A 19,193-nucleotide genomic window follows, 5' to 3' on the forward strand; every position below is an offset into this window, starting at 1 on the left:
AGGGTTCTCGTGAGGGTTCTCGTGAGGGTTCTCGTGAGGGTTCTCGTGAGGGTTCTCGTGAGGTGGGTCTCGCTGTTCCTCTTCATTGTCCCCTTCATCTTTCTTTTTGTCTTTTTTCCTGGAGGAGGCGCTCCCAGATCCTTCACCACCACCCTTCCCTCCTGAGCCATCATCACCCGAGCCATCACCACCCGAGCCCCCAGAGCCACCCGAGCCTCCAGAGCCATCTCCCGGCGGATTCGAATCAGAGTTGTTCTCTTTTGGGACTGTCTCCACCGGGTTTGAGTCATCTCCTTTGGGCGGCTGCTCGCTGGTCTGCTCTTTGCTCGGGCTGTCTCCGTCTGCTTCTGAAGGCTCAATCTGGCAAACAAGTCAATGAATGTGCTGTATGCCCATTGAGCGTAAACTTACCACAGAAACGAAGAGCAAGCCGTCGAGGTGTTTCTGGCCTGGCTGGATACGACTGCCGTTCTCGGCCCAACGGTGAGCTGAATGGACAATGACAGCTTGCCTTTCTTCCGCGGCTGGCTCGATGACCTTGGAATTTTCAGACAAGACATGCAGGAAGATCCACAGAGCTGAGTCATCGACTTTTTGAGTCAAAACACGCAGAGGGCACCATTCAGGCTGCGGCTGACTTGGCAGCTGGATGGGTGTGGTGATGCGGAGACACGGGCGCGGCTGAGTGCGCTGGCTGTGACCCTCTCCGCATCTGATCTTGCGGTTGCGGCTCCAGTACGTACGCGGAAAAGAGTAGAGTGGTCGTGTGTGTCGCACGTGCGAAGGCAAAGTTGCGGCCATGTCGGTCTTCAGAGGTGGCGCTGAGGAAGGAGCACCGCTTTTCTTGAGGGGAGTGGAAAAAGACATAGCGTAATTCCAAGTGCGAGTGGGTAGCAACTCTGGCTAATGAAAGGACGTCCGTAGCAATAGTCGACGGATGAAAAATGTTGTCGAGCGGGATGCGTTGGTGAGAGAAGTTGGCAGCGGAGAGAGAAAGTTATGTAGAGCGCGCATCGGCTTCTTAGGAAGTGACAGCCCCAGCTCCTGCAAGCAGAAGTTGCTGGTTGCTTGAATCGTGAAGCCGAGGAAACAGCACGCCGCAATAGGCAGGCATGACCCGCGACAATTTTTTTTTTTTTACAACAGAAGGGGAGCAGAAGCGTTTGTCCGGACGTGGATGCACAGTTTAAATTTGGACAAATGCATCCGGACAAGAGCTTCAACTCCCCGGTCTTGTTGCAGCCCAGCGTTTGGAGGAGCTTGGAGCTTACAGGGGCAATCGAGGCGGGCTGGGCAAACGAGCTAACCCAAACGGCAAGTTTGACGCGCCGCACCCAAAGGCGTCAATGCAGTTGGGCGGGATGCAAAGCAGAAGCATGGCCGACAGAAGGTCAGCGGCGAGGGCCGCGGCAGGTCTGTGCCTCGGGCGTAGTCGCAACGGGAACATCCAGGGTCCAAAACGAGGCTCAAGTAGGGTGATCTGCAGGCAGGCCAGAGAGGCCATGCTGTTCCCAGCAGCGGATCCGGGAGCTTCCAGCGAGGCAGAGGCGGCGGCTTTGGAGGGCCCGCACAGATTGCTGGGCCGGGCGGGCACGGGAGAAGCACATGGGCGGGATGGGGGAGGTCTACTCACCCAGCTGCTGATACTCGTCGATCGTCTTCTTCTCGCCGACCTTGAAGCCCTCGGTTTGCTCGGGGGCAAGCTCGTCGTCGTGGTGCTCGGCGCTGGACATGGTGGCAGTAGAAGCGGGTGCTGTGCGATGGGGGGCGAGGAAGAGGAGTTGTGCTTGATTGAGGGGGAGAGTCGACAACGCCAGCTCGAGAGCCCCTCTGTTTTGAGTTGCTCCGTTCTGCCCCACGCTGCAAGCCCAGGCCAGCCTTCACCGCCGCAGTCCAGAATCGCCTCGCGTCACGTGCCGTTCTGCAGCCATCCCGCACGCCAGCGACGCTGAGGACACCCAACCATGCCAAACAACGCCCGCTGCTCTTTGTTCTCCTGCCTGCAGGGGCGCGCACACCACATTGCCGGTGCGCCATTTCCACGTGATCGCCGCCAGCCCGCAGCGCCGACGAGTCCCAGCGACCAAAGTGTAGAACGCTAATCTAGGCTGTTTGCGAGCCGTGAGGGTGTAGTCGGCGCTCGTCCAATCGCGGCGCCAGCCCTGCGCAGCTCTGGTGCATGCGCGGGCTCGGCTCGTTCCCCTTTTGTGCAAGTCACGGTGTGGGAGAGCAGGGGCGGCCGCACTGCGGAGCATCAAAGCTCGCCCTCTGTGTCGCGACCGCAACTCTGGTCATTTCGCGTTCGCGTCGTTCTCCCCCTCAGCACCATCTGCATCGCATTCTTCGCCCGCATTCGCACAGCCGCTCCCCCGCGCTGACCACCCCCGTTGTCGCTCTCCACTCTCCTCCGGACACAACCTGCGGCGAGCTCAACCACCCTCTGACCGAGCATCCCCATGGCCTCCCCACGCTCCCTCCCCGAAGCGCGCAACCCGCTCATCTTGCCCGAGCACACTCCGCCGCGTACGTGCAGCCCGCGCGCCAATGCGCCAGTCGTCGCCCTCTGTGTGAGCTGCACTAACTCCCGCGCCCAGTCGAGATCCTCATCGAGCGCCGCCGCCTGGGACAGACCAACCTGCATGTCAAGCCCGGCCAGATCGGAGTCTCCAATGCAACCAAGGCCGAGAATCTCGGCCTGTTCGACTATGCCCACTTGCGCGTCCCGCTGCCCAAGGACCTCAAGGGCTCCGGCATCTTCAATTTGCAGAAGAACCAGGCTTACCCGGAGTCATACTTTCTGATGGTAAGGATCCCTGGGACGCATGGCTGATGGGCGCACGCTGACGGAAATGCGCAGCGCCGCAGCAATGATGGCTACATCAGCGCGACGGGCATGTTCAAGGCTGCGTTCCCGTGGGCCTCCCTTGCAGAGGAGGAGACGGAGCGCACTCACCACAAGTCGCTGCCAACCGCGGGGGACGAGGAAGTGGCTGGCAACGTCTGGATCTCTCCCGAAGACGGTATGTTCTTCGTTACGCTAGGTGTTCTGGGCACAGCGGCTGACAGGATTGGACAGCGCTCTCCCTTGCGGATGAGTATGGCATGAAGGCCTGGGTGGTGGCGCTTGTGGACCCTGCGCCCATTGAGAAGGGCACCAAGGACAAGGGCTCGCACGAGATTTCTACTCCGCCCAAGTTCATCGTTCCGGACAAGAACACGCTCTTCCCTCCGGCATCGGCGACCACCGTGCGCACGCGCGGCAGGGAGTTGCGCTCCGCATCACCCAGCAAATCGACCCCGCGCAAGATTGCTTCTCCCCGCAAGCCGCGCACTACAAGGAAGAGCGCGAGGGAAGCCCGCGATGCGACGCCTAGTGCGCTGTCCAAGGAGCTCGAGTCCACCCCTGCACCCTCGGAGCCGACAGAGTCTGTGAATGGCGAGGGAGCTGCCGCTAGTGTCGAAAAGGTTCGCGTCGAGGTGGATGAGATAGTGACGAAGGAGGGCGAGGTTGAAACTACAACGACCGCCGTCAAGATCGACGTGCCGGCCGATCATCCGGACCTGCCGCTTCCCGAGAGCCCTGAGGAAATGATCGCAAACGCACGCAAGATGGTTGAGGAGGCCAACAAGGCCGAGGGCAGCAGGAACGTACAGAAGCGCAAGGCCGAGGACCTGTCGCCTGAAGACATGGATGCTGATGAGACTACCATGGAGGTGCAGCCTGTCAAGAAAACAAAGGTGCTGGAAGAGGAACTGCGCAAGGAAAGGGTCAGATCAAAGGCGTTTATGGGACTAAGCGCAACGTTGGCCATTGGGTTTGTCTTTCCTTCTCGCAATTCCCCAAGAGGACCTTCAACTGACGAGGTTATAGTGCGATGATTCCCTTTTTCCAGAGCCTGCTGTAGTCTTCTTGTGTGCGCCTTGAGACGTCACGAGCCAGGCTGGCCGGAAATACTGAGATGTTGTGCCAGAACGACATCGTTGCGATCACTTGATACCACAAGACAGACTTCATCGGGTCGACCCGATTTTCCGATTTGCCGCTTCTTCTTTTTTGAGTACTAGGTCTGGGGCGTTGTTGGTCAAACGTGTTGGGATAAGAATGTGCGTAGTACGCGGCGGCAAGATCTCTATCAGACCTCTTTCCAAAGAGCAAGTGGCACCGGAGGGACTTTATTATTCAGCTATTATCTGGTCTATGGTCTTTTTAACTCCCCGTTTTCCCTCTTCATTTTTCCCTGCTTTATAGCTCTGGCGCTCAGGAAGGCAGATTGGAGCTGACAGGACCACCAATCGGAAGCTAGTCGCACGGGGATGTTGTGGAGCAGAAAGTCACGTCGGGGTTCACGTGTGTTCAAGACTCAAGATTGCCCCGGCGCCGCTCGTCTCCCCCTCCGCTGCGCCGCCTTTCCGCTAGTCATTACTAGTTCTCTCTGTCGATCGAGACGGTTGTATGTATCTACGTAATTCACATCGCTGTCGCGCTGCTCTAGTTCCTCAATTGACCCTACGAGCTACGACTTTGTTGTTCACGACCAGCAGACGATGGCGCAAGCCCAAACCGGCCATTGGTAGCGGTATCACATTGCTAAGTAACCGCAAGTATGACTAGCATGTCTGAGGAACGTGCAGGCCTCGTGCCGGGTTAGAGTTACAGCATTGCTCCCAGCCCTCATTCTGCTGGGTTGCACCGGGATCTAGGCTTTCATGGAATGGAGGGTCAAGGACGCTAGTGGAGAATGCTGGAGAACGGACGAAGAGCGCAGTGGTGTTCGGTTACATGCTGGCGGGTCCAATAGCGTAGCAAATCATTTCTCATCTTTGTCCCGATTGGTATATGACACGGCAGGTTGCAAAAAGCATAGTCGCGTTCCACAGGCAGTGGGGTTGGACTTCGGGACGTGAATGTACATAGGCTGGGGAATTGCACAACAGCTTGGCGTGTAATTCGGTTACTCACGGAAACAGTGCAATACATCTTACGTAGAACGTTGAAAAATGGATGGACAAAATTATAGTTCATTGCGACAGCAAGGTAAAAAGTGTTCCAGTTGCAAAGAAGGACCAGGCCGTTTCCAAGTTCAACCCAGTGGTATCATCATCCCAGCTCTCAAATAAACGCCAAACCGACCCACTGACCAAGCCCGTTCACATTAAGAATCAACAAGAAATCCGACATCGTGAATCATGACCGATGCGGACTTGACAAGACGTCGAATAGTAAGAATGCCGGTCAACAGCTGATGCTTTGGTCCATCTCGGTGATGTAAAGCTTAATGTGCGACTCCAGTTGCATGTACTGCTCTCGAGTGATGTTTACCTCGTTCTCAATGTTCTCCTTGAGATCGGTCATCTAGAAGGAGCTGCTGTTAGTTCATCATGTGCGTAAATGAGATATGCGATGTTAGCTTACCTTCTTTTCCGTCTGTTCGATTCTGACCCTTCTCCTCTCCATCTCGCGACTCTTTTCTCCGCGCTCCTCGGCTAGCTTCTTGTGCACCGCCTTCAGCTCCTCCATGCGCACACGGGCAGCTTCCGCCTTATCGTCCGCATTCTTGCGCAGCTTCTCGGTGCGCGCGTTAACATTGGCCAGCTGCTTCGTGAGCAGCTTCTCTTGACGCTCAACATCCCGAACGTTGTTTGAACGTTCGCTGAGCGCCTGCCTGTGTCGGTCGGCTTTGGCCAGCTCTTCCTGCTCTTGTTTGATGTCCTGCGCCAGGTCTCCTAAGAGGCGCGTGCAGTCGTCGACATCTTTCGCGACGGCCGTGAAAGTCTCTGTGGAGGTCTGCAGGGCGCGACCACGACGATCAAGCGCGTCGATCGCAGCCCTGTCGGCAGCCAAGTTCGTATTGAGGTCCTTGAGCGATGCTTCTAGCACGGCTGGGCTCTGAGTCGTGTACGGCCGCAGCTTGGCAGCATCTTGGCGCACGTTCATCGTCTGCTCCGTCTTGTTTTCCAAAAGTTCCTTCAGCCGCCGCTGCTCTTCCTTGACCATCTCAAGTCTCTCGACAACCTTCTCTTGGCCCATCTTCAGGTCAAGCAGGCGTTGCTTGAGCTCCTTTTGCCTCTTTTCCTTGGCAGCCATCTGCGTCTCCGTTGTTTTACGGCTCCTTTCTAGCTCCTGCAGATGGTTCTCCTTATCCTGGTTTTCATTGTAAAGTTGCTCGATGCGGAGCTTCGTGCGTTCCGACTTGTTGAAATGCTCGTCAATGACGGTTGTTTGCGACTCGCGGAAGCGAATGAAGTTGATGATGTAGGAGAAGATTTTGACCAGGCGTTCGCGCGTTGGCTTGTACAGGTCTTGGAACGTGAAGTCATGGATGCCGCACTGGGAGCAGTTAGAACGACCTGGATCGAGCCGCAGTGCCCAGCTTGCTTACTTCCATCAACAGCTTTCTCATAATGACAAAGAAGCCCATCAGGTCGCGAGTGTCCGGGGTGAATATCCGGTCAGCGAGATCCTCGCCCGCCATGTCGTCTGCGGCGGCCTTCATTGCCGGCGCGACGACCTCGCGGGTCGTGTTCATGAGCAGCTCTGCGAACCATTCGAAGACCTTCTGGATCTGCTGGGGGTTGGGCTTCTGGAGGTCGGCAATGCTGAAGTTGATGCCAATGTCGCTGATGCATGACGCGATTTCACGGTCAGGCTAGAAAGCGCTGTCAGCCAGGTGCGCAGCGTAGTGCAATTGGAGTCTGCGCAATACCAAAGTCATGAAGGAGTCTTCCTCTTGTTGGCGGCCGCGATGGTTGTTCATGGTGGAGCCGCGCGCCATGCTCATGCGCGGGTTGAAATCCATATCCAGGGCAGAATCACGGTGGAGATAGCTTGAGCAAAGCGGGCGGGCGTATATCTGCGCGAGCTTGGGTGAGTTGCGTTGTTGGGGCTCGACCGTGCTGTTGTTTACTTTTCGCCTAAACCGACGGTCGGTCCTGGCGCCGGCGGCCGGACAACGATCATCACGTGATTTTTCGACTCCGTCCCGTCGGGAGTCCGAGGACCGGCCCATCTAACCGCGCCCGACGGTGCCGTCTCGCCCAGCCCACTGAGGCGCATGCACGCAATCGGCGAACATTCTGGTCCATTGGCAATCTGCAGCGTTGGAACAGACCAGCGCGACATGCCGTATACGCGGCTGCTCGAAAACTGGCACGCCAACTGCCGGGGCCCATCATTTCCCGTCGGGGCAATCCGATGATTTTCTGTCGACGAGAGTCAGGCCGAGTCCAAGTTTCCCGCTGGAACAGCCTGCAGCCCAACCGGTGACTTGCGTGCATTTCCGAGCGTTGGTCCTTGGCGGCAGGGAGGAGCAGAGTTTAATTGCAGTCTCGATGTGGGCGCGATTTGCTTCTTCGTGGCAGCCAGCACTGCGATTTCCACAGCGCTGCGCGGACGGAAGATTGCTGCGACGGGAAGCTGCCGAGCGGTGTCACATTGGCGGTGTATGTGTTGAGGGTTGTCTGCGCGCGTCACTGGCTACGCGTGCGTGGCCAGCGCTGCACCGCCAGCCTGTCCTTCGTCGTGATTCTGAGATCGGGCGAGTCACAGCCGAGTGGCAGTGGGCTGCAGGTTTTCTCCGCACGAGGGTCCAGAAAGCTCGGGCTGCAGTGCCGGAGCAGTGCCAGAATCGAGCGGTCTTGCAGCGCAAGGACAGGTCATGTAGTATGGGCACCCTCGTTCCGCCGTGACGTGCTGTCACCGGCGCCGCCTCGCCAACGGTCGCGACCGCGCCTTCAATACCGGCCGTTACAAGCGCGCTGGGCGGGCCAGGCTGTGGCCCCACGGGCGGTGGCCCTGGCGCGCATTTCGTCACTCGAGGACCCTGGGCTGAGAGAGGATTGGGGATTCTTCGCATGCTCCTCTGTGCGCTCTCCGCATGCGCTGGGCCGCTGCGACTGCGGGCAGCAGGAACGCGCGAAACGCCTGGCCGCAACGGCGCATGGAGTCGTCGGCCCGCCTGCGCGATCCCGTGCCCAGCCTCCAAAAAGCCCGCGATCCAGGGGTATCGGTGCACGCGTTCAGGGACGCCTGAGGGCTGGAGTGTCTGCCGTCCAGCAGTGGGGCCGCGACAAGATTTGCTGCTCCTTTCTGGGCGGACCGGGCCACGGGCTGGCTCTGATTGGCAGCAGGCATGCAGAGTGGTTCCTGGCTGTATTACGACAAGGATCCAAGTCGCACAGCACGAGACTGCTCAGGCACGGCGCCTGCTCGCCACCTGAGGGCACGGCATTCGAGCGCGCGCGAGGGCGGCGGGCACGAGACGCTGGGCTCCGTCGTATCTGCGCCCGCGTGCGCAGAAGCAAGCCGCATGCCTCCAAGCCGCGCGCCACCACAGGGCCGGGTACGAGGGCGCGGCTGGCAGGCGCACGCGAAGGCGGCGGGCTCGCGATCGCCGCCGCGACAATGCGCCTGCAACGGCGGCGGGCGTGGACGGGGCAGCAGGCGCACGCGGAGCTTCCCTGGCCCGGATACACCTAGCGCAGCGCAGTTCCACCTCGTCCGGTGTACCAGGCTGCCAGGCCGCCGCCCACCATGCGCCAGCGCCGCCAATGGCAGAGCGCCGCTGTCAGCAGAGGCTGGCCGGGCTTTGCAGCGCGCAGCAGCCTCTGTCGTTTGGGCGTGGGGCCGCGCGCTGGGGCGCCACGGCAGCGATCATAGCTCTCTCTGCCTCTGGAGCGCAGCGCGCAGCCTGGCCAGCGCCGACTCGTCTGCCGCCGTTCTTCTTGCTTTTGCCCTTGCAGTGTGACTGTTTTTCGCCTGTCGCCGCGCCCTTGCTTTGCGACGTCTCAACCATGCGTGCTCCCCCATAGCACTCTTCCTACAAATCCACTGTCGCCACATACGCAACCTCCACGCTCGTTCTCGCCTACACTATCCTCTCTCTGCCCTCTCAGCTTGCGCGTGCGCCGCCGTCACATGAACCGCCTCCGCGCGCCATGACCTAGAGCGCGCCACTCCGCCAACTGCCAATTTCCGCCCACCGCGCTCCCCTGCTAGACATACACCTTCGCTCGCCTTGACGCCTAACGCCCGCGCATGCTTCGACCCTCTCTCACCCCGGGATCGCCGCGCCGCCAGCGACCGTCTCCATGCCCGTCTGGCCCTTCGGCAGGCGGAAGGCGCGCCGGTCCAGGCCTAACCCTGACGGCTCTGTGCCTGAAGGGAAGAGGCCTGTAAGCCCATACAGGCCTGGCCCACTGACAACGGACCCCCATGACCCTGCGCGACGCCCAAGCCGGAGATCCAGGCGACGAAACAAAAGGAGGGCTTCCGCTGACAGTGGCAGTGCGTCACGGCCGCGGGATAAGGAGAGGCCAACTGCTGCGCTGTCGAATGCTGAGCATCACCCAATGGCCTCGAGCAGCCGCGACGACATAACCGCGCTGCCCGTTACCCATGCCCTGCGTACCAGCCCTCACCTCCGCCCGGCCCTGCGCAACGACTCCGATATACCCTACAACTTCCAACCCAATGCCCACAGCCAAGCCGGCCCACACACAAGCTTACAGCCTTCGGGCAGTCACCGATCTAAGCTTCAAAAACGCCCCTCCAAAGACGGTCCACCGAGGAGAAAGTCAACCAAGAAACGCAAGGACGACCAAGTCCGCGAGGAGGAGATCAGAGCCATGAGTGCTCCCATTGCCATCAAGCGGCCGGCGCCTCAGTCCGGCAGCACCATGCGCCGTGACAGCAAAAAGGTTCGCAGAGGCTTTAGCAGACATTTCGATAACCGGCCCACGTCCGATGTCTCCCTGCCCATGGCCGACTCAATTCAGTCGTCTATGACGGGTAGCTCGGAAATGCTGTCAACCTCTTACAGGGTCAGCGCGCTTGACGTCTTCGCCCCCAGACCCACCATCCGTTATTCGAGTAGTCCGCCCATCTATAATTGGCAGCACCATGCCCAAGAACGCGCCGACGTATCCCGGTCCAATTCGCAACGTCGGAGGATCAGCAAGGAAGCACTCAAAGAGAGCAAAACTATCGACGATCTGGCGGATGACATGGATGCCGGCACATTAAGAGAACTGATGGAAAGGGATCAGAGAAGAAAAGAACGGAAAAGGAAAGCAGATGAAGAACGCCTCCGCCGGAAACTTGAGAAGAGAGCAGAGAAACAGCGCCAGAAGGAGGCCAGCAGAGAGCAGGCAGCCGCCGCGAGGGCTGATGCTGAGCTCGACGCGGCAATGGGGCTTGGAATTGAGGACAGGGCTCCTGCTGCGGAAGTGGCCCAGGACGGCCACGCCCCGAGAATCATTACCACACCCACAAGACCGCCGCCAACGCCTGCCGAGACGACATCATCGCCTGTTAAGACACCGGTCGATGATCCCGTCGTAGCTACCGCTCAGGCTGTTCGTTACTCGCAAGCCTCCCAGAATCTGTCCCCCCCAACCTCGCCTGTTCACCAACACGCACGAGGCCCTTCGAACGTGTCCGACCTTCCTGAGCTGACTCAGGAGGTTACTCCATCCGCCATCCAGCCGTCTACCATTAGTCGGAATTCCTCGCTCAGCCGTAGAAGAAGTTCCGACGTCAGCAAACGCGGTGGTTGGTGGTCGACTTTCAAACGCCGCCCTTCAGCCCTGCTGAAGAGACGGTCAGTTGATCAAACCACTAATGTCACTGCGCCGTCCGACATCTCCTTCTCCAACACGTCCAGAGAATCCATGGGCCGTCATGCGCTGCCTGCCCATCTTGTGCAGCAACCCGTCCGTAAAGCATCCGGCACTCCGGTCCGCACCATGTCGAAATTCCGCGAAGATCTTCCCGAGAGGATGCCACTGTCGCCGCCTGATTCGAGGGTGCAGTCCCCAGAAGTTGTTTCCGCCAAAGCACTCTCTGCCCGCAGAGGCCTTTCTGAGACTCCAGATACACATGAGCTCGAAGAACCCAAGTCAACGGAGGATGGTGCCACCAAGCTCCGAACAGACTCTCCTGTCAGCCCTGCTGGCAGGACTTCGGCGCTCATGTCTGGCTCTCTCGCCTCGGTCGATTCGGAAGGTTCGTGGTTCTCCGGTAGACCCGTCAAGCGCGGCTCTAGGGCCATGCGCAGCAGCTATGGCTCGTCTTTCAGGAGACCGCGGGAAGACTGGAATGCTTCCTACGAGGAGCTCGGCATCCCCGATGACGAGTACTTCCGTAGACTGACGCCCGGCCCTGAGGAATCGTGGAATGTACCCAACCATGAGATGCAGCGCAAGGCGAGCAGTGTCGCTCTCGCAAACAATACCGATGCCGGCGCCGAAGACGACGAAGACGAGGATGACCAGCCCACCCCCGAGGAGACAGTCGTGCACAACTCGATTGTCAGGAAACCCACCGTTGTTCACCGCCAGGCGCGTGCCAAGTCTCAGGAGGGTCTTCTTAGCTTCTTCCCCGATGAAGCACAAGATGCTTCGGCCGGCGGTGAAGCGATGGAAGGTGTCATTCCTGCAACGCCCGTTGAAGACAAGACAGACAGCCCAACAGCCCTCGAGGATAGTCCCGAGGTCACGGTGCACCGGGCTTCGAGTATCAACTTGTCCAAGGGGCATGCGCGGCAATTCAGCGGCAGCAGCGCGAAGCTCTTGGACATCAGGTCCAGCCGGAGTTCCATTGATGCAAACAGGGCGAGTGCAACCTCGCAAGCCTCCCCCGACCCCCAGTCGTAAGACCTACAGTCGTAGGTAGTGTCCATAAGTTGGTTCAACCGCCTTGAGGTTGGGAGTTGGTGAAACCAGACATGTCGCTCGTTTCCCATTTCCTTATCTCGTTTTGGCTGCTTTTGGCTACTATTCCTAAGACTGACCCGAGACACTCATTCAACATTTCCTTTTTATTGCGCCTGATGGCTCAATACTCTCATCACCAGATCTAACTCATCGAAAAAAAAAAGGTCCCGTCTGGTTCCTCTCCAACACCCGCTTTCTGGCGAGCTATCCATCATCGACACCTACACTACTTCTATTTGTCTCGACTGGGCGAGGATATGGCATGTGACGGTTGTGTAAGCTCTGGGCATCTCTCCGCTGCACTGTTGGCGTATCTCTTTGTCTTTTGGCACATTCCGCGGCGGCTATTTCGATTTGCAACTATCATGTTTTGTTTCATTTACTGTGTTTTTTTTTTCGACGTTTCAGCGGGGGAATCTGGAGCAATTTTTTTTTTCCTGAGCGGCTCTGTCATCACTCTTAGCCGGTCTCTGAGCGAGCAAGCGATTGTGCATACTGCATGCCCGCTGCTGCTGGCTGGCCGTTCAACACTTCATTCGTTGGCACGAAAGCGCTTCTCCTTTGTCATGACCGCGTCGTTTGGACTGGTTGGAGTAGAGGTATCATAATGCTGTTGCTCTGCTATTAGCGGGTTATAGACGGCAAAGGAGCTCCAGCGTTTTGGAATTTTCTTTTTTCGTTTTTGCTTTTTCCTCCGCGACAGGCTGATCGGCGGTTGTACCTTTTTTTAGGCACTTTGGAAGGAGTTCATACAGCGGGAAGGCTTAGCTGGGCGGGAAAGGATTGTGGTCTTTTGATGTTTTGGCTTTGCTTGAGGATACCTCTGTTGCGAATAGTGTCGCACAAAATCTGTAGTAGTAGTAGTCGTAGTACCTTTCACCCCGCGTTCCTCTTTTGTCTAGTTTTTTTTCGTTGGACGAAAAATGCTACGGCTGAATGCATTTTCCACGCACAAGAATAGACATGGAGCTATCCCGGCGCACAATGACGTTGATCTGACACCATTTACTACTTCAAGCGAGGTGGCTTACTTTGAATATAGTGCGGATTTCGTAAGATGTGCGACCTGGAGGCCGTAAGAAATGCGATCTACAACAGCGGCCGGGGTCCCCGTCTAAAACGTATGGTAAGGCAGCCATGGTGGGGCGATGACGCTGGCCCGGGGGTCTACTGGCTTCAACCGACGGTTTTATAGTGAGGGGTGAAACGCTCTGGTATGCTTCAGATAGACGACTTCAAAAAAAGAATGGCCGTTCGAATGACGACGACACAACTCTAACGGAGGGCTAGATTCAATCGTTAGCGTGGTGTGTACCTATTTCTGTGCTGAATCGGTATGTATGCGGCGCCGGCGACCGAGAAGGCGTGGAAACGGCCGGCGGGCTTAGGTGTCGGCTAATCAGCGACAATGCATTCGCCGCGCGAGATGCCCCCCAGGCGATTTTCCAGGAAAGTCGGTCCTGGCACACGGCGATGTCGGTATGTTGTTGGAATGCTTGCTAATCACACGTGGTCGGCACGCCGTCGTCGGAACTTGAAGATCAGCTTCACGGCTGTACAACCACAGGCTGGCAGCTGAGACCTTGCGTCTGCGGCTAGCGCGCAGCGCAGCTGCAGGCGGGGCGTGCGATAGGCAGGCGGACGCATTGGGGTGACGCTCGAGAGGGAGGATGGGGTAAAGGGTTGCCATCAGCAGCACCGGAAGAAGACAGCGGGCTCTCGGATCACGTCATTAGTGAGGGGCGGTCGTCGGTCTGGCTGGTCGGCGGCTTTGAAATACACTGCGCCCGAGCATTGCCCATCACCACCGTCAACACTCGCGACACGCTCCATCCCCGAACTTCACCCCTCAGAGAGCAGACTGTGAGTGCCGCCTCCCCTTCCCTTTGTGCCCTGCCGCGCTGCGCCGGCCCGCTGCGTGCGCCTGCCTGCCCCTCGCCCGCTGCCCGCGCTGCCCCTCACTGCCCGGCCGCGGCGGCGAAATTTCACGCCTCGCCCTCGGCCCTCGACCTCCGCTGAACAATCCGCATTCCACCCGTCCAGCATCTTCCAAAACGCGAATTTATCATCCGTTTTCTTTGTGCACATACGTCACCGTCTATTTAACTACGCCGTCGCCCTCGTCTTCCACATGTCTTTCAGCGCCGCAACTCTGAGAAGATCTTTGCTTACCGCCGCACCGCGTTTGCGTGCCCCAGTATCGCGCCCTACGCCGTCCTTCGTCCGCATCCAACCGTCGAGACTCTTCTCCCAAACCCCCGCAACCAAAATGCCTGTCCACAACCTCGCTACGTGAGCCCGGCCCCCACCTTCGGTCCAATGCCGCGCAGATGCTGATGGATTTTGTGTAATAGCAAGTCTGACTGGGACTCGGCCCTGAAGGAGCCCGAGCTCGTCGTCCTCGACTGCTTCGCGACGTGGTGCGGTCCTTGCAAGGTCATCGCGCCCCAGGTCGTCAAGTAAGCACTCCCTTCCTTTATCGATGCCATCTCGTGTGCTGAGACACGACTCTCGCAGGTTCTCCGAGAACTACCCCAACGCCAAGTTCTACAAGCTCGACGTCGACGAGGTCCCCGACGTCGCCCAGGAGCTCGGCATCCGCGCCATGCCCACCTTCCTGCTCTTCAAGGGCGGTGAGAAGGTCGGTGAGGTCGTCGGCGCCAACCCCAAGGCTCTCGAGGCTGCCATCAAGCAGCACCTTGGCGAGGCTTAAATGCACAGCCCGTTCGCAGTCGATAAAACGGCATGATGACGTTGGGAGGAATTTTGATGGAAGCGAAAACCCTTCAGTCCGGTCGCCTGGCACTTCCTGCTGCGACATCGCCTTGAAGCCGTGGCGGCCGTGTCCATCCGGTTCATTCGGTCGAACCGATCATTAGAGAATACGGAATTCCGGCAATGCATGATGGATAGATATTCCCCTTAGTCGGCAATTGGAGGCTTGCTCAAGTGCACCATCACGTAGTGAGTGACATGTGACATCTGAGGCGAACGTGGATCCGATTCACCCGTGGTCTTTTGATCCAAGAATGATGTACGTTACTGCTAATTCGCTCAACAGGCTATGGTCAGGTCAGGTATAGTGCTTCGAACAACTTGATATACTAATTTTTCCGGTTGAACGGCAATTCTTCGGGTGCATCCAGACGTTGCGCGCAAACCTGGACCCATGAGAACCCGTGCAAACACATATATCGACGGCCTCATCCTTGATACAGATTTGCGTGTGAGGCTTTCGTCGTGCAGAGAATGGTGTCTAGTCTGTCCGAGTACCATTTTTACCGTCCCTTTTTCAGCCTCAATGGCTCCTTTACCGCGGCTAACAGCCCATGATCCTGCCAATTCCCCTTGCTTTGTGAGGACATTGGAAAGGAGGAGTAAGTGGACTGATCGGCCCTCTACTGAACCTAATCGGCATTGCTTGCCTTCAACGACGGAACCCATCTGGACCGGTTGCTCCCGACCAGCGCGGCCCGTCCCGTAAACCATGGCTGCGAACTGAACTTCCTAACGGCGGATCATTTGGAGTTTGAAGTCTGCGCGAAGCATTCCTTGTGGCAGCTGAGGCCTGTCGGGTTGTGATGCTCCTGCGGTCGATTTGTGGGGTTACGCAGAAGTACTCCTCCTACGGTCAATATCAAGGTCAAGTCTTCCTCATTCAGTCTTGTTCTTTTGTTTTTTCCAACCTCATTCAAAGAGGGCTTGACTATCTGCACATGTCCGTACTTCTTTTTCCGCCACACAAACCGGCGCCCTTTCCCCTTAATCTAACCACAAATTCAACCCTCCCTGCTCGATTTCCACGCACTTGTAACTAAAAAAGGACTCAAGATGACACCTTCACTGTCCTATCTCGGAGTAGCATATACAGGAGAGATCACACCGGGAAGATCTAGTGTACCAACTCATAAGATGTTGGGGAAGGTATATCGCAGCACAAAAGGCCGTCCCTTCTTCTTTCCGACCATTACGCACCCATTTTTCATTCGTTTGATCTGTTTCGGGCTACTCGTAACACAGACTCGTAAATTTCTGCATCTGCTGCTATGCACGAAGCAGCGATGGTCAGGGCAGGGCTCATTGGCCTGCCGCTCCTGTCCATCGGACAGTTGGCGTGGGCTGCGCCGCGCCCAGGTATGTGCTTCCCAAGACCGCACTTAAATATTGAACTAATGGCACTCGTATTTACCAGCGAGGGCTCACCCGGCTGTTGCTATAACAAACCTCGCGCAGGTATGCAATGACACGCTGGGTCAACCAAGAGAAACTAATATCTCTCCAGGAGGACCCTATTCAGTGTCCATCTGACGACAACACATCTTATAAGACGACAAATGGCATCGAGTTCACGATCGAATGCTCAGTCAATCACTTTGGCGGAGACTACCGGTCCTCCGTGGTCGACTCATTCGAGACGTGCCTCGAAAAATGTTCCGAAGAAGTTCCTTGCAAAGCCATCTCGTATGGGCAGAAGAGCCAAATCTGCTACTTGAAAGATAACATCACCAAATCGAACAATGACACCATCGTCTGGAGCGCCATCGTTGACCATGCAAGTGCTGGCTCGCGCAGGCTCAAAGCCAGGCAAGATGAAACAGATGAGGACCCTACTTCGACCTCCTCTTCGTCGTCGTCGTCGTCGTCGGCTCCAGATACTTCGGATCCAAGTCAATCAGATTCATCTTCAGCTCCCACTACTTCGGATTCTTCGCCACCGGCTTCTTCAACGTCGGTACCCGCTGCTTCGGAATCGAGTGAACCAACTTCATCTTCGTCGTTAGACCCTGCTGCTTCGGAATCGAGTGAACCAACTTCATCTTCGTCGTCAGACCCTGCTGCTTCATCGTCGGACCCTGATGCTTCGGATACTGCACCACCGACTTCATCTTCGTTAGACCCTGCGGCTTCATCGTCGGACCCTTCTACTTCGTCGTCGGACCCTGATGCTTCGTCGTCGGATCCTGTTTCCTCAGATTCTACGCAACCAACTTCAGATTCCGATCCCGCGATTTCGGCCCCCGTCAGCACCAGCGAAGTCGATCCGGGCTCCATCAGCTCTTTCGCCAGCAGCACCGATGCGGGTTCTGACCAGCCTGCATCAACGAGAACATTCACTATGACGACTACGAGAACGGGTCTCGAGACCGAGACTATTACCCGCACTCTATCTTCCAGTGATTCCGGTCCCCCCAACTCCTTCGTGTCTCCTGGGTCCGAGGTATCTCTAAGGTCTTCTTCAGATATTGAGGCTACTGTTACGGGGACCCTTGACTCTGAGCCCCCAACCACAACCGGCACGTCGTCAAAGACTCAGGCTCCTCCATGCACTTGGAGTTTTTCGGGCCAACTCACTGGCCCCTGCGCGACGAACGGCGCTAGAAAGCGTGGTAGCCAGAGGCGTGATCGCCCTGTTCGTCGCAATGTTCTTGCTGCCAGGTCTTTCCCGCCTTTCACGGACATTTGGGACAACATCCCGTACCAAATCCAGCAGCGATTCGAGCAGAACGAGATAAACTATTGGCAGCCTAGTGGCTCTGAGTACTACTATGCCAAACTCTGTATAAGTTGCGAAATCACTCAGGTCATTGCCAGCACTGGCATATATAAGGGTACCCCCGAGTGCGACACTTGCGAGCCTCCGACAATGCAAGCTCAGGCCGGGCCCGCCACATACAAGACCACCGAGGAAGAGGGAGTCTGTGCTTCGATTGAATTCTCAGCTTCAATCTGCATAAGTTGTGAGACGAAGCAGGAGCAACACTTCTGGGTGCCGAACCAGACACCGCAACCTCCAGTGTATTCTTCACCACCTCCAGAATATTCTTTGCCTCCTCCTATTTACTCTTCGCCGCCTCCCGTGTACTCGCCACCGCCTGAGTACTCGCCACCGGTGTACTCTCCACCACCTCCTGTATACTCTCCGTCACCACCCTGTCCAACACCGTGTCCTGAACCTTGTCCATGCGCGACGCCGCCACCGCCGCCGCCGCCGCCGGACACTGTGACGTGCTGGTCTTGCTTGGAGACACCCGTCTACTACCCCACCACTCTTGTTAGGACCGAAAAAGTGCCTACACCGGTCCCCACGACTAGGTACATCCAGACGCCTGTGTACAGGACAAAGACGCAATCGAAGGTGCTCACCACGCCAATCTACGTGACCAAGCCCACGACAGTGCTTATGCCGACAACCCTCCAAGTCACGCAGACGATTACGTGCGCCACCTGCCCTGGCGGGTCCACCACGACAGTAAGCATGATCTCTACGCAGGTCACGGGCACGACTCAATACGTGACGCGTGAGAGGAACAACACTGTCACGCTGCGAACGACGTACAGGACTAAGGAGAAAGAGATCAAAACTGTTGCGTACACTGACTACGTCACTGTGACTGTGGTGTGCGAGACATGCCCTGGCGGCTACACTACAACCGTCAAGCTTAAGGAGACTGAGACGAAGTCCGTCCCTTACACTGAGAAGGTTACTGTAACACAGCCGTGCCTCACCTGCGCTGAAGGCTACACTACGACAGTCATCAGCAAAGAGATTCAGACTCAGCCTGTTACTGTTACGGCACAATGCATCACTTGCCCTGGAGGCTACACTACGACCGTCATCAGTAAAGAGACGCAGTCCGTTCCTACAACTGCTGTTGTCACGAAGACGCTGTCGGCCATCCCCACAACTGCAGTCGTCACACAGACCCAAATCTGCAATACTTGTGTTGGTGGCTCAACGGTTGTTGTCACGAATGTCCCTACGACTTCAGTTGTTATGCAGACGCTATACCACGTACCCACGACCGCAGTTGTTACGCAGACACAGAGTTGCAGCAACTGTACTGGTGGTTCAACGACCGTCATCGTGAAGGTTCCCACAACTACAGTCCTCACGCTGACGCGGACACGGACGCCAGCGCCGGTGATTGTCTCCACGACGGTGGTTGTCACCCAAACGGAGAGTTGCATTACCTGCCCTGGCGGCTCAACGATACTGGTTACGAATGTCCCCACGACTGTTGTCTACACACAGGCGCCGGCTACGCCTGCAGTCATCATGCAGACAGTGGTACAGCCACCACCAATCATCCCCACGCCTGCAGTTATCGTGCAAACACCAGTACAGTCGCCGCCGATCATTCTCACTCCTGCTGTTGTCACGAAAACTCAGGTTTGCATGACTTGTTCTAGAGGCTACACCACGATGGTCGTGAGCGTCCCGGCGACTCCCGTCGCCCCGCAGGTGCAGACGCCGGTCGTCATCCCCACACCTGCACCTATCACGAAGACGCAAGTTTGCGAAACCTGTGTTGGTGGCTCCACTACGGTCGTTGTGCCGGCTCCGCCTGTGGTTCAGCCTCAATCGCCCCCCGCACAACAGCCGCCGGCGCAGCAACCTCCTGCTCCGCAACCCCCTGTTCAGCAACCTCCTGCTCAGCAACCTCCTGCTCAGCAACCTCCTGCTCAGCAACCTCCTGCTC

The 19,193-nt window shown here is 57.3% G+C and overlaps 6 protein-coding genes across 6 annotated transcripts; 4 read left to right on the plus strand and 2 right to left on the minus strand.

The window, feature by feature from the left end:
- On the minus strand, positions 1 to 1,733 carry LTHEOB_13011 (uncharacterized protein; the record flags this gene model as incomplete). The annotated part of the gene is made up of 3 exons (XM_035509943.1): positions 1 to 360; positions 412 to 578; positions 1,634 to 1,733. Coding segments are annotated over 3 exons (627 nt in total), but the record flags the coding sequence as incomplete, so codon positions are not given.
- Positions 1,734 to 2,456: 723 nt separating this feature from the next.
- On the plus strand, positions 2,457 to 3,905 carry LTHEOB_13012 (APSES transcription factor protein; the record flags this gene model as incomplete). The annotated part of the gene is made up of 5 exons (XM_035509944.1): positions 2,457 to 2,523; positions 2,595 to 2,803; positions 2,858 to 3,020; positions 3,077 to 3,815; positions 3,872 to 3,905. 5 exons carry the CDS (start codon positions 2,457 to 2,459, stop codon positions 3,903 to 3,905), a joined length of 1,212 nt encoding a protein of 403 aa, XP_035362876.1.
- A 1,328-nt stretch (positions 3,906 to 5,233) lies between these two features.
- LTHEOB_13013 (Kinetochore protein Nuf2 protein) lies at positions 5,234 to 6,797 on the minus strand (the record flags this gene model as incomplete). The annotated part of the gene is made up of 4 exons (XM_035509945.1): positions 5,234 to 5,353; positions 5,414 to 6,328; positions 6,381 to 6,647; positions 6,705 to 6,797. 4 exons carry the CDS (start codon positions 6,795 to 6,797, stop codon positions 5,234 to 5,236), a joined length of 1,395 nt encoding a protein of 464 aa, XP_035362877.1.
- Positions 6,798 to 9,348: 2,551 nt separating this feature from the next.
- Positions 9,349 to 11,652, plus strand: LTHEOB_13014 (uncharacterized protein; the record flags this gene model as incomplete). Its single annotated transcript, XM_035509946.1, has 1 exon — positions 9,349 to 11,652. One exon carries the CDS (start codon positions 9,349 to 9,351, stop codon positions 11,650 to 11,652), a length of 2,304 nt encoding a protein of 767 aa, XP_035362878.1.
- A 2,329-nt stretch (positions 11,653 to 13,981) lies between these two features.
- On the plus strand, positions 13,982 to 14,425 carry LTHEOB_13015 (Thioredoxin; the record flags this gene model as incomplete). Its single annotated transcript, XM_035509947.1, has 3 exons — positions 13,982 to 14,004; positions 14,067 to 14,171; positions 14,230 to 14,425. 3 exons carry the CDS (start codon positions 13,982 to 13,984, stop codon positions 14,423 to 14,425), a joined length of 324 nt encoding a protein of 107 aa, XP_035362879.1.
- A 1,348-nt stretch (positions 14,426 to 15,773) lies between these two features.
- Positions 15,774 to 19,193, plus strand: LTHEOB_13016 (uncharacterized protein; the record flags this gene model as incomplete). The annotated part of the gene is made up of 3 exons (XM_035509948.1): positions 15,774 to 15,846; positions 15,905 to 15,945; positions 15,995 to 19,193. Coding segments are annotated over 3 exons (3,313 nt in total), but the record flags the coding sequence as incomplete, so codon positions are not given.

This window comes from Lasiodiplodia theobromae (genome assembly GCF_012971845.1).
Source record: "Lasiodiplodia theobromae strain AM2As chromosome Unknown scaffold_99, whole genome shotgun sequence".
Classification (NCBI taxonomy): domain Eukaryota; kingdom Fungi; phylum Ascomycota; class Dothideomycetes; order Botryosphaeriales; family Botryosphaeriaceae; genus Lasiodiplodia; species Lasiodiplodia theobromae.